The sequence below is a fragment of the Phaseolus vulgaris genome, chromosome 8 (assembly GCF_051622355.1).
Source record: "Phaseolus vulgaris cultivar YP4 chromosome 8, ASM5162235v1, whole genome shotgun sequence".
Lineage (NCBI taxonomy): Eukaryota > Viridiplantae > Streptophyta > Magnoliopsida > Fabales > Fabaceae > Phaseolus > Phaseolus vulgaris.
The window spans coordinates 4,937,946-4,951,509 of NC_143505.1; the positions used below are offsets into that span (position 1 = coordinate 4,937,946).

General features: G+C 33.6%; 2 protein-coding genes across 3 annotated transcripts; both read right to left on the minus strand.

The window, feature by feature from the left end:
* Positions 1-964: 964 nt before the first annotated feature.
* LOC137824174 (cytidine/deoxycytidylate deaminase family protein) lies at positions 965-5,190 on the minus strand. 2 transcript variants are annotated; one of them, XM_068629655.2, is made up of 9 exons: positions 4,693-5,190; positions 4,404-4,538; positions 4,113-4,212; positions 3,893-4,018; positions 3,502-3,815; positions 2,741-2,860; positions 2,247-2,492; positions 2,043-2,168; positions 965-1,472 (listed from the first exon to the last, which is right to left on the minus strand). In XM_068629655.2, exons 1-9 carry the CDS (start codon positions 5,044-5,046, stop codon positions 1,209-1,211), a joined length of 1,785 nt encoding a protein of 594 aa, XP_068485756.1. In that variant the 5' UTR covers positions 5,047-5,190; the 3' UTR covers positions 965-1,208. The 2 variants fall into 2 exon arrangements, with proteins under 2 accessions (XP_068485756.1, XP_090150411.1); XM_090294285.1 differs by having other exon boundaries at positions 4,404-4,591.
* An 870-nt stretch (positions 5,191-6,060) lies between these two features.
* LOC137824175 (uncharacterized) lies at positions 6,061-10,656 on the minus strand. Its single transcript, XM_068629656.2, has 8 exons — positions 10,539-10,656; positions 10,139-10,162; positions 9,401-9,506; positions 9,222-9,290; positions 8,222-8,715; positions 7,263-7,524; positions 6,564-6,772; positions 6,061-6,442 (listed from the first exon to the last, which is right to left on the minus strand). Exons 1-8 carry the CDS (start codon positions 10,541-10,543, stop codon positions 6,376-6,378), a joined length of 1,236 nt encoding a protein of 411 aa, XP_068485757.1. The 5' UTR covers positions 10,544-10,656; the 3' UTR covers positions 6,061-6,375.
* Between the last annotated feature and the right edge of the window lie 2,908 nt (positions 10,657-13,564).

Sequence of the window (13,564 nt, forward strand, 5' to 3'; positions counted from 1 at the left end):
TTATTTAGAGGCAGAGTTTGATACGGTTCAAAAACTTGCAGGTCATCTTCCTAACTCTTTGCCAACAGTATCTGCCCGGCCCATCTTTCTCTAGGGCCTCCTCATGGAGCCAACAAATTCTCCCTGCACCATACATTTTTTACATGCATCCAACAACAGAACTATATGAAAAATGTTTTGTAATCTTGATGAGGAACCTGTCTTTTAGACATTAATATCCATAAGCTTAATCAAACCATTTCGGATATAAAAATCCAGAATTCAGAACTTCTGAAGAAAAATCACTTCAAGATGTAGATATCCAGATTTCATATAGGATAATCCAGAATTCAGAACTTCTGAATATAAAAATTACTTCAAGATGTAGATATCCAGATTTCATAGTTCACTTCTGGATAAGCTTAAATGTGAAATAAAAATCATTTTAAGAATTTCTACATCCCGTAACCCGTAACTATACATGCAGACTTCCGGATATTTGAATCCGGTAACATCTAACGAAGAACAAAAATGGTGGTTGGTTTCTTACTGAAAGCTTCCCTCCACCACCCCAGCAATCCATTACACCACAACCAACTACGTTCAAAAACGCACACCAAGCACTCATCTACAAGTTTTTCTCAAAACAAACAAAGACAAGATAAGGGCAATGTTGGATTTAAAAATTTATGTTGGGTGCATATAAAAAAATGATATGGTGCAGGGAGAAACTGCTGCAAACAATACTAAGCCTAATCCACATATATCATTGCTGACATTTTCTTCAAACCCAAAAATGGATTAATAATACTTTTAGTCTCTGTACTACTAGTATTTTTACTTATTTATTTATGTGCAAATTTGATCTTCCATTCGTTTAGTTGTGCCTTTTTACCCACTAGTTTATTTGACATTCAATATTTAATGAACATACCAATGTGAAAACTTTGTAGCACATTCACATAAAAGAAATGAAGACACCTAATTTTAGAAAAAAAAAACAAAAGAGACCAAACTTGATAAATAAAATAGTAAGAAAAGTACAATTAAGGGAGACAGATAAAAATGGAAAACAACAGAAAAGAACAACTTAGAACATTGTTGAAGACTTGGATGAAAGTCCCTCTTAAACAAAACAGAAGGCTTGATCAATAAACTAACAAGATGTGACACGACAAACAGTTTTGGTAGTTATATACCAAATACTGTCACTGTTCTCTTTGAAAATACTATACAGTTAAACTAGGGGCCTCACTTGATGATGAAGACTCCCCAAGAAACTCAGATCTCAATTTCATCAACAGTCTGCCAAGATAATTTAAGCCTTCTCCCTCTCGGCCTCCACCCCAAAACAGATCATGAGGTGAAGCCTCAACTAGAACAGAACCGGCAGTGGATAGAAGCATAGTTTTCAAATGCGGGTAGATTGAGAACTTGCATTTCAGTGCCTTGTACATGACATCGATCTTTATGTTCTCCCAGTCAGATCTTATCTGTGTGACCAATAAAAAAGAAAGGTTCAGTCCTCTTACAAGGAAAAGAGAAAGGAACCAAAACAACATACATGATCTGTACATCATGACACTAGTTAATGCATATCAAAGCTCTGGGACTAACTGGTCAGAAATTCAATTACTGTTGCCCAAACTCTTTCAATGTTACATTTAGCAGAAGGCAACTGGGGGCATGTGGTTATTTACAAATCAAATCATTAGTTCACAAATTAAAATTCAGGATAATTTAGTCAACAAAATTTAAAAGCTTTTAGTATTATTTCCCTCCCAAATCTCCCCAATACTGGGAGAGAAGGCAAATATTAAAGGGGAGAGATTTTGGCTCCTTTATTTCCACTCCACTCCAGTCAACTATCTTAACCAATCAAGCTATCTTTTAACACCCCTTTCCCTCCTGCCATTTCCCTCGAACCAAACAGTAAGCTTTTGAGAAAATGATTGGTGACAGAATCCAGAAAGGAAATATTGTTGTCAATCAAGTCTCTGAGTCAGTAGGTCAAGATCAGATAAAGAGTTTGAGAAAAGTTTTAAAACAACAGACGATTATACCAGATTAGGTTTCTGCTTTTGCATTGACCGTCCTATTCTTGCAGCTTCTTCTGGACTTTTTGCAGATTTAATCCTTTCAACGCAATCTTGTGCCATAGGATCATCTACCCCAACAAACTTGTGTGCCTACGCATTGAATTATATATATAAGAATTACAACAAAACAGCAAAGGAAAACAGAATTAATGAAAAAAAATCAAGTACCTGGTAGTAATGCTCAACACTCAACCAAGTAACATAATCACCATTTTCATCACCCATTTGAATGGGATGAGGAGAGAAATTTGATAATGCACCGTAAAGATCCCATGTTTTATAGAAAAATATGATCCTTGACTCATATGGTGAGACAGTAGGATCAACAACAAAAGTTTCATCACGTGATGGGATTACAGGTATCATGTCTGGTAAGGGCTGAAGAAATCCACTAATAAGCATGTCGGGTCCAACCTGCATTACAGTATCCAGTAACACAACCTCGTCTAAGAAATGTAAAGACATTATACATTAAATATCAGGACGTAGGCAGCTAAGTTGGGAAATTACTTCGTCTAAAATATCCAATGCTAGAGATATCATATAATTTTTTCCTTAGATATACCATAGATTCGCAATAAAGCATAGACCAAAGCATATCTTTTCTGAAAGGGGGACAAAACCCAGTACTTATAAAGGAAGACAAATGAACTCCTACTAACCTGCTCGTAGCAAACATCAATTAGATTTAAAGCCTGTGTCATCTCAACCATCCCAAGATCTCCCACAGGAGATGGTGCATTCTTTCCACCAATAATTTTAGGAGCAACAAAAGCATAAACCTGAAAGGGCATAAATATCACCAATATCCAACATATCATAAAAAAAATCAAAACAGGATAAGCCAACTACGCCAAATTAATTCTAATTGGAATTTGATAATTGTGATAAGTGCAACCATCCAAGCCATGGAGAATTTGGTAAGGGTAGCAGTATATTAGTAAACAAAACCCCCTTGCAGAAACAAAACAATGACTATGCAGAAGTACAACTCGGAACAAGATAATTGAGACAGAAATGAAGGGGATTCATCCCATATCAAAGATTTTTTTCATTCTTGTCTGTACAATTCTAATAGAATTTTATTTAGTCAATTACAAGAAAAACAAGTAACTATCATCATCAAGCTATGCATATAGAATCACTTTTAGCTCAATAGTTATCCACCTCCACTCTCAAAAGGCCAAGAAATATGGTATTACTGATTATTTTGGTCGATGATCAAAACATAGGAGAGCATTCAGTGAATGTCTCTTTATTATCCCAAAATATTGTGTGTAACCCTTCTGTTGCCAATATATTTTTAGCCTATAATCTATTATATAGCAGAAAATAAGTTGTAACCATTGAAAATTATCCTAACTATGCTACTAATAAGTAGAACTCCAATTTTTCTCAAAGAAAATTAAAGTATGAACAACACCTTGTGAATTACTCCAGATGAAATAGCAGAGGCCGCCAGTGTTCCTCCACATTCCCATAAAATTGAAAGATAACCACGATCGTGGAAATACTCCATAACTTCTCGGGGAGTCAATATGTCAAACTCCACAACCTCAACTCCTTTAGATGCAAGCAGCTTCTGGAAACTCCTCCTTGCACCCCTTTGTGTTACAACTATGGTAGAAACCTCAGCCATGTCCCACAGGTTTGCTTCCTCTGGAAGATCAAGCGTCTGGGTCATCACAATGCGCATTGGCATATGCCCCCCTCCATGTCTGGCTGTTAGTCTTGGATCTGATTGAGTTTAAAAGGAGGTAAGCTATAAAAATACAAATTCAGAGAAATTTGAAGACAATAACAATGATACTCACTGTCCCTTCGAACCGTATTTCCTCCCACAATGACAGCATCACTTCTACCCCGTAGCTCAAACACTAGATTTCTAGACTGCTTGCAGCTTATCCATGACGCATGGCCACTGCTAGCAGCAATTTTTCCTGCAGCATCAAAAGGAGGGTAAAAACTAACAAGACAAATACAAACATCAATGTTTAACTTTACTTCTTTCAAGTAAGCGCAAATCAATCTCACCATCAAGGGTCATAGCATACTTGAGAACAGAAAAGGGAACACGCGAAGCAGCTCTACAAATCAAAGGTGCATTTACAAGAAGACACTCTCTTTGTGCATCCTGCAAATGAAACAAAACAATGCATGCATGAGAATAAAAAATCAATCGATAACACAGGTCTATCAAAGAAACCCTAAACATCATATAGTTGTTATTTCTGAGTTGATTCAGACACTTAGTCGAGCTATGTTGCTTTTATAATATTGTTCAATTGAAACAAAAAGCAAAAGGTGTTGAAGCATTGGACACACCTCGATGAGATTACTAGTGAGATCCTCTCCGAGAATATCAACATGCAGTCCTTGATTTCTGAGTGCACGCACAGCATTGCCACGGAGATGTTGCAAGGGATGCCTCATTCCAATCACAACTCTTTTAACCCCTCCCTAGTTTGGTTTCACAGACAGGGTAGGATCATTTATCAACTACAAAACACAAACTAGAGCCCAGACAACATCGTATTCGTGAGCAACAACAACATCAACATTATAAGACACACATGCGGGTTCGGTAACAAACAGAAGAAAGGCAAAGGAGAACCTGGAACAGAGCAGACACGGCACTGTGGTCGCCGTGGCAGTCGCCGGGCTCCATGTTCAGATAGGCCGTGGCGCCTCGGCAGAGTTCGCCGGCGGCGTCGACGGCCTGGACCTCCGCGGCTGCGGTGCCCTGCGCGTAGAGGTAGCCCTCGCCGGCGACGTGGCCGGCGGGTGAGAGGATGACGCAGCCAAAGTTGGGGTGGGGGGAAGTGAAGCCGGCAGATTTGTCGGCGAGATGGGCGGCGCGTCGGATGTAGGTGGCGTCGAGCGCGTGTGGTGCGGTGGGAAGGGAGGCTCTGCATTTGCAGATAATTGAAGAAGGGTTTGCGGTGAGAGTGAGAAACGACAGCGCCATTTTTGAACAGTGAGTTGTTTGGTTGGTTGGGTTTAGATTTTGAGAGACGAAGATGAAGAAGGAAGTGATGGTTGTGTTTGGATCCTATTAACCCAAATCACAATACAACCTATCATCACCATGCATTTCGAACCTCCATCATCTACCTTTTTCACCTCTTTTTTCTTTATTATTTACGTAAACTAGCAAAGATTAATTGTTAAAATATTACACAATTACATTATTTTTCTTTTTATTTATTCAAAGATTGTCACTCTTTTCTAACTTTTTTTTACTTTTATAATTTTACATATTTTTAAAAAATCTGTTGTTCATTTCACAAATACAATAAATCCATAAAAAAATATTTAAAACTTATAAGATATAAATTTATTAAAAATTATATGTCGGTACACTCTTACTCTTATAAAATCAATAAGACTTTTTTATATCTACAATATTTTAATCTTAAACTAATACGGCCTAAACAAATCTCTAATTAAATTTATTTATAATGATGCGCTCCTTACTTCAAACTCGTAACATTATAATTGTTTTGCGTGTTGAAATACCATTTAATTTCTTTTTTGCCTATGGACTTATATTATATAATTTCCTTCTCTGACTAAGTTATCACCTATCGGAAACTTCATTCGTGTTTGATGAACCACTTCATCATTTTAAATCTATAAGCCATCCACAAAATATACGCCAAACACATTTACAGAAGAATTTTCAATACTAAGAAGCTTAATTCTAATATAAAGGGAAGAAAACAAGTTCCAACAAACACGTGGAATAACTTGTAAGCAAATTACTTAAATCCAAAAGTATTTGCCTCTACTTAACTTTAATCAATGTCAGATAATAAAAAGTTCAATTTAAAAAGTACATGTCAAAACTATGAGCAGCTAATTTATTTTTAAAGCTTATTTAGAACTTGAACGTGACTACTAAACTGATGGGAAAGAACAGATAGCTTTATCACATTGAATTAAAGCTAATAAGCAAAACACGAGAAAAGCAGGCAAGCGGTGAACTCAAAAGTTTAAACGTCCAACGGCTGCATTAATGATTTGAAGAAACGATAAGTTAACAGGGAAAGTACACCCATTATTGAAACGACCACTCAAAATACAGTAATGCACCCGTAGAACATATCAGAGTGTCGCAGGCACCGTGATATGTAACCCAAGGGCACAATGAAGTCAAACACAAAACATTAACAAAATAGACTAAAAGTACTACTAGGAGGAATTGAACTTGGGACAATTCGTGCTAATATCTTAGCTAATGGTACAAGAGCTGAAGACATGGTAATATCTTCAGCCCTGAACCTCCACATCACATTTACTCCTCCTCTTCAGCCTCCTCCAGCCAATTAACAAAGGGTTCCAGCGCCTTCACAAAGGTTTGCCTGTACCAGTTCCAAATAAGCAGTAGTAAGCAACATAACATGTAGCAGGAAAAATTACAGACATCATTGGGTGTAAATGACTATCTATAATAGGATACGTGTTCTCAAAAAGTTTTCATACCTGCCCTTGGTGTTTGTTCCTTTTCGGAACCAGTGAAGGATGGTATCTTCTGCCAGTACGTCCTGGTCATAGAGAGATCTAACAATCTCAGGGAACAGCTTCATAAGTTTAGCATCCTCATAGCATTGCATTTGTACTTTGTACATCAGCTCCAGCTCAAGCTTCCCACTGGTACAGAATGTATTCAACAGTTCTGCCCAAGTTTTTACCTTCATGAATACAGTGCTGTCGTCAACAACTTTTACACGGATAAAGTCAGGCAGAAAATGTAATTCATTTGTTTTGGTTGATATAAAGTTACATGTCAACTTCCTTCGATAAAAGTTTATATAATTAAAACAAATTGAACTGTGCATCTCTTAAAACTATCCAAGTACAAAATATCCAGCACTAAGAACATGTTAGCAGCACCCAGCTAAGCCTTTTAAATGCACAAATCCATTAGCTCGTGAGCAGTTCTTTCAAAATAGGTACTGAAAGTTTACACGAGTCTCAAGTAGTTCAAAATTTAAAAAAAGGTAAAAAAAACTAACATAGAGTCTTATAAGAAAAACCTATGAGTTGGCTAAGGCCATAAAACAAGAATTTTTAAAAACCCCAGACTTGTTCAATAAGAAACTTGAGTCCACAAGGTCCTAAAGAACAAACATGAAAATTCCCAACCATAATATGCATAGATGCAAAATATCTAAAGGAAACCTGTCGGAGGGCTGCATTTGCATTCTGTTGCTGATTTTTCCCCGACCACTGCACAGCATCCATTAAAACATCCCATACGACCCGCACCACCTCAATGTCTGGCAATTTAGCATCTCTAACTCGCAGCTTCACATTCTCAATGACTTCAGCTGTATCAGCCTCCTCTGTTATCTGTGTTGTTAAAGCAGACTTCATTTCCTTCAATTTCACCTCGAAAATTTTCTTGTCATTATACTCCACCAAGGCCACTAGTCCTTCCTTGCTAAAAAAGTAGACAATGATATATAAGTTTCCACCATAATTAACAGAACAATATGAAATGATAAAACACAGTGCACTAGACCACCTTAATATCAAGCTATGGAAATGTTAGACAAAGTATTGAATGAAAATAACACAATCATTCCCCCACGAATTTTAAACTGATAAAAAAACTCACTATGCATGACTAAATGCTTCCGCAGATTCAGAAACAATAATTACACACTTCATATAACAAAATTGGTAATTTTCCACTACCATTGTAAGGCAGTAATTCAGACCTTGTGTAGTCTATTCAACTCGATTTCTTTGGCAAAAGAAAAAAAAAATACAGCATGTGCTATGCTAAAGCTCGAATGTTTAACAAAACCCAGGGATAATAACTAAGGATTGCAAGTCTTCACGTTATATTTAAGAATTACGTTTAACCAAGGTCAAGTACTAAATATAATAAGGAAAAGACAGCAGCTTTAAAGTATCATATTCAGCAAATAACAGTGAACTAAGATTGATCCAAGTGTGTATTAGTATTCTGCAAAAATAGTTCACAAAATGAGATCGATAAGGTTGTTGGAACTGCTAAAAGTAAAACAAAATAGGATCCAATCGCCTATACAAGTAACACAAACCATAACATAAGAAGCAATAATTGTAAAGCATATTTTTCTATGAAGATATGTCAGTATCAGTAATGAGACCTGAAATGCTCAGAGAAAGCTTCATTGGATCTTTTTGTAGGGGGGAAAAAGTCCAAAAGATTATCCTCTACTTTTCCCCGCTTCAGAATTGAAATAAGATCATCAAGACTGTTATCAATCAGATACTCCTTAAAGAAGTCAGTCATAAAAGACAGAACTAGCCCTTTGGCCACAAGGTTATCTTTAAGAAGTGGTTGGAGAACAGTTTCTGGTGGGAGACCAGACAGCTTCTGAGAGAATGCAAGTGCTGTGAAGATTGCCAACTTCTTCCTCTCATTTTCCTCGAAAAGCTCCAAGGATTGGAGGAATCTTCGCATGACATTTTCAAGGTTCTTGATGAGAAATGGCCTTCGCCGCAAAATCTTCTGTATATAGATTACAGATGGTAAGATGACTTCACGCTTAGGCTCACACTCTATTATAGAGTGAGGATGGCGGTCCCCTTCATCAGGCTTGGTAGTTCCAGGTTGTGTACGACCCCCAGTGAAAACAACCTAAAGTAATGCAAAATTAAGCAATAACTGACCAGTAAGACATTTTGTATGAGAGACAAATCAACAGACAGTAAAAAATCAGAATACATGAAGAAGATTAAACTATATAATGATTGTATCAATGCTCTAGTAAATGGAATATCTAAAAAACTGTTCAATAAAAATATCAGGACATAGATTCAATTATAGCAGTGCCTTGCAACAATGTCAGCGAAAGCCCAAACCTCCCCCCTTCCAAAGAGAGAGAAAAGTGAAAAAAAATAACATCTATGTGCATGCGTACACAATGAGAAAGTCTTGGTCAGGTAGACAGTATCTAAACAGGCCACATCATGATAGTTACAGATATCATAAAAAAGAATGAATGTCATAATACCACGACTATGCATCCAATTCACTCTAATCAAAATTCAAAAATAAAAAGATTTCCAAATAGCTCAAAAAATGCATGGTACTAAAATCAACAATGAGAGAACAGAGGTAGTCTGTTGGTTTAGGAAGCTTGCCTCAAAAAAGGTGTCACCGTATCTTGAGAAGTTAAGGTCTGAAGATTCAATGCTCTTAGCAATAAGTTCCTGCATGCACAAATTACTAAATCAGTTGTATGAATAAATCACAGCACGACAGTGTGTATGCAATTCAGACAGACAACAAATGAAAACTGTAAATGCACCTATAACATTACCAGATCACCAGCATTATCCAAATAAATCTGGACCACTGCATCCGAGAATGCTGCAGGGTCCAGGGGCGCTGCAATATTCCGTTTGCGGGTCTTAATCCGCGTGCCACTAGGGAAGGAGATAAAAAAGAAAAAAAATAAGTAACTCAACACAGATTTGCATACATGAACAAAACAAACACAATAGCAATAGGTGTTACATGGAATAGTTATATCATTCTACACAAATATTAGCTGTAGATACCAGAGTTGTACGCACAGTACCACTTACATAATTAAAATACATAAAAATAACCAAGACCCCCATTAGCTCCAAAAGTTATAAATAAGCAATAAAAAATTATGTGTGGTTCACTTTTAGTAAAACAGTACAAGGAGAGAGCAAATTAGAATGCAAGAGCATCTTAATCATTTGAAAGACAACTCAAAAAGTAGTGAAGTTAGCAATAAAATAAACAAATAAATAAAACTCAGTATTCTATAGACAAGAAAACAACAAAAAGGATTTTGAGGCGCCGAGGACTTTGGGAAGGAAAACGAAGGCAAGAAAAAAAAAGATTTTTGGATGTAAAAAGGTTAATATCATTTTCTTTCATCTGAAAGAGTGTCATATAAGCATACTTCTCATACTATACGCATATAGTTAATGCAACATTAAAAGAACAAAGCCTATCTCAGTCCTGCAAACAAAGCATAAAACAAGAAAACAAAGACACTCAAGTAAAAAATGACCAAACTCACCCAAGAGTGGGTCTCTCCTTCGAGCTGCAAAAAAAAAAAAAGATCAGAATTAGCAACAGAAATAATTTTGATCAAATCTAGACATGAGTAACAAGATTAATTTAATAAAATAAAATAAAAATGACTCTCAAATCAAAGCAGGGACAGGGACTGCGTTAGGTTTAGGTTTAGGGTGAAAAAAAGTAAATTACAAACAGGTTTTTTTCTGAAAGGAAATCGGAGAGGGGCTATGGATCTGCTAAAATCGCCACCGAAAACAACAAAAATTACTGATCTAATACTTTCCCCTAAAAGGCGTAAAGGGAAATGAAAGATCACGATGCGGTGGTTTAGATCTGTGAAACTCACGAAACGCGAATCAAGAAAGATCGAAGAAGAGAAAAAGAGAGGAAGAAGATACCTCATAAACCAAGACGAAAGGGAATCGAAAGATCGGTGAGTCTGTGAATCGGTGCTAGTTGCGAAGAACAGAGAGAAAATGAAGAAGAAAGAAATGAGGAAACACGACAGAACAGAATTCTGAACTTGGTCTCACACACCTCTATTTATATTATTCATTAATTAATTTATCAATATTTATTTTTAAATAAATCATATTGATATTAATTTTACTGATTAACATCTTAAAATGTTTTGTTGAAGATAAAATATATATGTATGGGTATATGTTATTAACACTCTAAACTTTTAATTATGTATATATTTTTTAAATTTTAATTATAAATAAATTTATTATTTTAATTATAATTTATTTAATTAAATTTATTTTATTTTTATTATTGTTTGTCTTAGTTTTATATTTTAATCTAAATAAAAAATTATAATATTTTAAAGACAGAATTAAAAATAAATCTTGAAAAATTAATACGAAAGATCCGTTAACAAAATCTTAACTACTCTCTTTAAATATCAATTATCTTACATAAAAAATATATTAAAATTTCTTTGATAATTACTATAAAAAATATTTAAAACTTTCTGATAATTACTTAAAAACCCCGTGTTTAAATTATTTATTTATTCACATTATAAAGAGCTATATTTAAAAAAAAAAATTGTTGTATGTATTGGATAGAGATTTATAAACATTATGATAAAGAATTAGTAGTATTTTATTACAATTTTAAATAATATAAATAAGTTTCTTCCTATTTTATTTAGACTATTTCTTATGGTTTTTAATTTGGAAATATTTAATTGAGGTTTTTGACTTATACAAAGTTTTCTAATAGTAAAAAAAATACAATATTATGAATTGTTTTGTAAGTTGGTCTTTACATTATTTTTACATGAGTGAAAAATTCTCATTTGAATAAGAATATTTTGAGTGATAAAATATCATGAGAGGAAAACTTATACTCTAGGTCCTATTTTTCTTGAGCAATAATTTATTAAGTGGAAATTATTTGAGAAAAATAAATATTATACAAGAACCTAAAAACACTTTATTAATTAGTTCATACTTGTTAATATAGACTTTAAATGACTCTAATATCATATTACGAAGTGGAGTTTAAACTTAACTCAACTCCATAAAACCGACTAATGACATTAAGGTTTGCACTCACTTATATACGATGAATTGTTCTCATCTCTAATAGATGTGGGATCTCCAACACATTGCACCCACTTGTCTATGTTAAAATTACCACTTTTAAAACAAAACAACACAATATTATCATAATAAAAAATAATATAATCATATAATTCAATGTAATGATAATTTTATAGTTAAAAAAAATCAATAATTAGTATGTTTTCGTATTCTCAAGTTATCTCACACAACTATACTAACTTGTACATTTAGACCACTTATAATAAAAATTCAGATAGACTATTCAACAAACTCCAAGAATCTAACTTAATTTCATACATTTTCACTCGTCTCCAGATATTTAACTTCAACTCAAATTTAATTCCATTCTAAAAATTCAAAATCAAATCAGTTAAAATCAATTTATCAGTCTTATAAAATCTTTAAACATTCAACTTCAACTCGAGTTTAATTTCACAGTAAAATTCCAAATTATTTAAACTAAAATAAAATTATAAGTTTGCTTACTTGATAGATACCTTACAAAATATTGAAATATTATGATAGAAAAAAGTTCGATAAAATACTTTTAAAAGTTCAAATCATTTAAAAAATTATCTAAAAATAACAAAAAATTATTTTAATAAATGAAAATGATAATATGACTGAAAGAGGCATACAAAACATTGTATTAATCAAATTTAATTATTAAATATTAAACGTTATATAATAGTATTAAACATTAAATCTTAAATAATTAGGTAAGGAGTAAGTTAATGTATTTAATAGTAGTAGTGATTTAAATGAGACGAAGTATTACTATTTTATTATTGAAGTAAACAAAAATATAAATAAAAATTAACTATTAAAATTTTATTTTAGAAAGAATCATCTCACTAAAAAACATTTCCTTTGCATTTTCTTTATAATTTGGAAGGATATGTTCATCTTTTCATAAATCATATTCCACCTTAGAGATCATGATAGAGAGTATAACATTTGTGTCTATTCATAAATTGTTTTTGAGTAAGTTTCTCTTTACTCTTTTCTTAAGTTGGTTTTATTGAAAATTTTGCATGCCTTTGATTTTTAGGACAAAAATGAATCTTTGTTAGTTTAGGAGCATGAGAGTCTGTTTAAATTGCATATGAAAGCATTTTATGTAAAATTTTATCTTCCTTGTGAAAATAGAAAAGTTTGGAGCTCAAGCTATAGTAAACAAATCTTACCAAGTAAAAGAAACTAGTTAAGTTTTGATAGTACCTTAGGGCAAATGGCCTGGATATGAGGATGACGTGATCATAATATTTGATTTTTTTTAAGGATTGTGTGTTGTTTGAATATATTCAAAACTTCTGAATCTTGAGATGAATGTTTGGTGATATGGTAAAGATGTTCATAGTGTGATATGATTGAATGTTTGTTGTTGGCAATCTAATTATATATGTATGGTATACTTGAGATATTAAAGAGTTGAAAGTGTTTGAGACAAAATTTGTATAGTTTGAGTAAATAGAGTGGTGGTTGGAGGAATTGCAATATGTGCTTGATTCATTGGGCGAGAAAAGTTTTAGCCGAGCAATATGGTGTTTTCTAAACTTTAAAAGACATGTTTTTAAATGTTTCTAGATGCTAAATTTTGTTTATTTTTCATCATTATATTTTTTATCAATACATTGGGTTGAATGTTATTAAATGTAATTAATGATGAATGGGTGATAAGATTAATAATTATATTGAGATGAAATGTATATGAATGAAAGTGTATGATGTTATGGTTGTGATATAACATATGATGTGTGGAAACGTAGTTATTTCCAATGAGAGAATATTATGTTGAGATGTAGGTGATGTATTGAATTGGGGATTCGTGAAGCATATATCATGACTTT

Coding starts and splice junctions, on each gene's coding strand:
- LOC137824174 (XM_068629655.2), bottom strand. CDS start 5,046: ATGGCGCTGTCGTTTCTCACTCTCACCGCAAACCCTTCTTCAATTATC. Junction 4,213..4,403: donor TCACTAGTAATCTCATCGAG/GTGTGTCCAATG, acceptor TTTCATTTGCAG/GATGCACAAAGAGAGTGTCT. Junction 2,169..2,246: donor GTGTTGAGCATTACTACCAG/GTACTTGATTTT, acceptor TTCAATGCGTAG/GCACACAAGTTTGTTGGGGT.
- LOC137824175 (XM_068629656.2), bottom strand. Junction 8,716..9,221: donor ACGGTGACACCTTTTTTGAG/GCAAGCTTCCTA, acceptor GCATTACTTTAG/GTTGTTTTCACTGGGGGTCG. Junction 7,525..8,221: donor GCTTTCTCTGAGCATTTCAG/GTCTCATTACTG, acceptor CTACTTTTTTAG/CAAGGAAGGACTAGTGGCCT.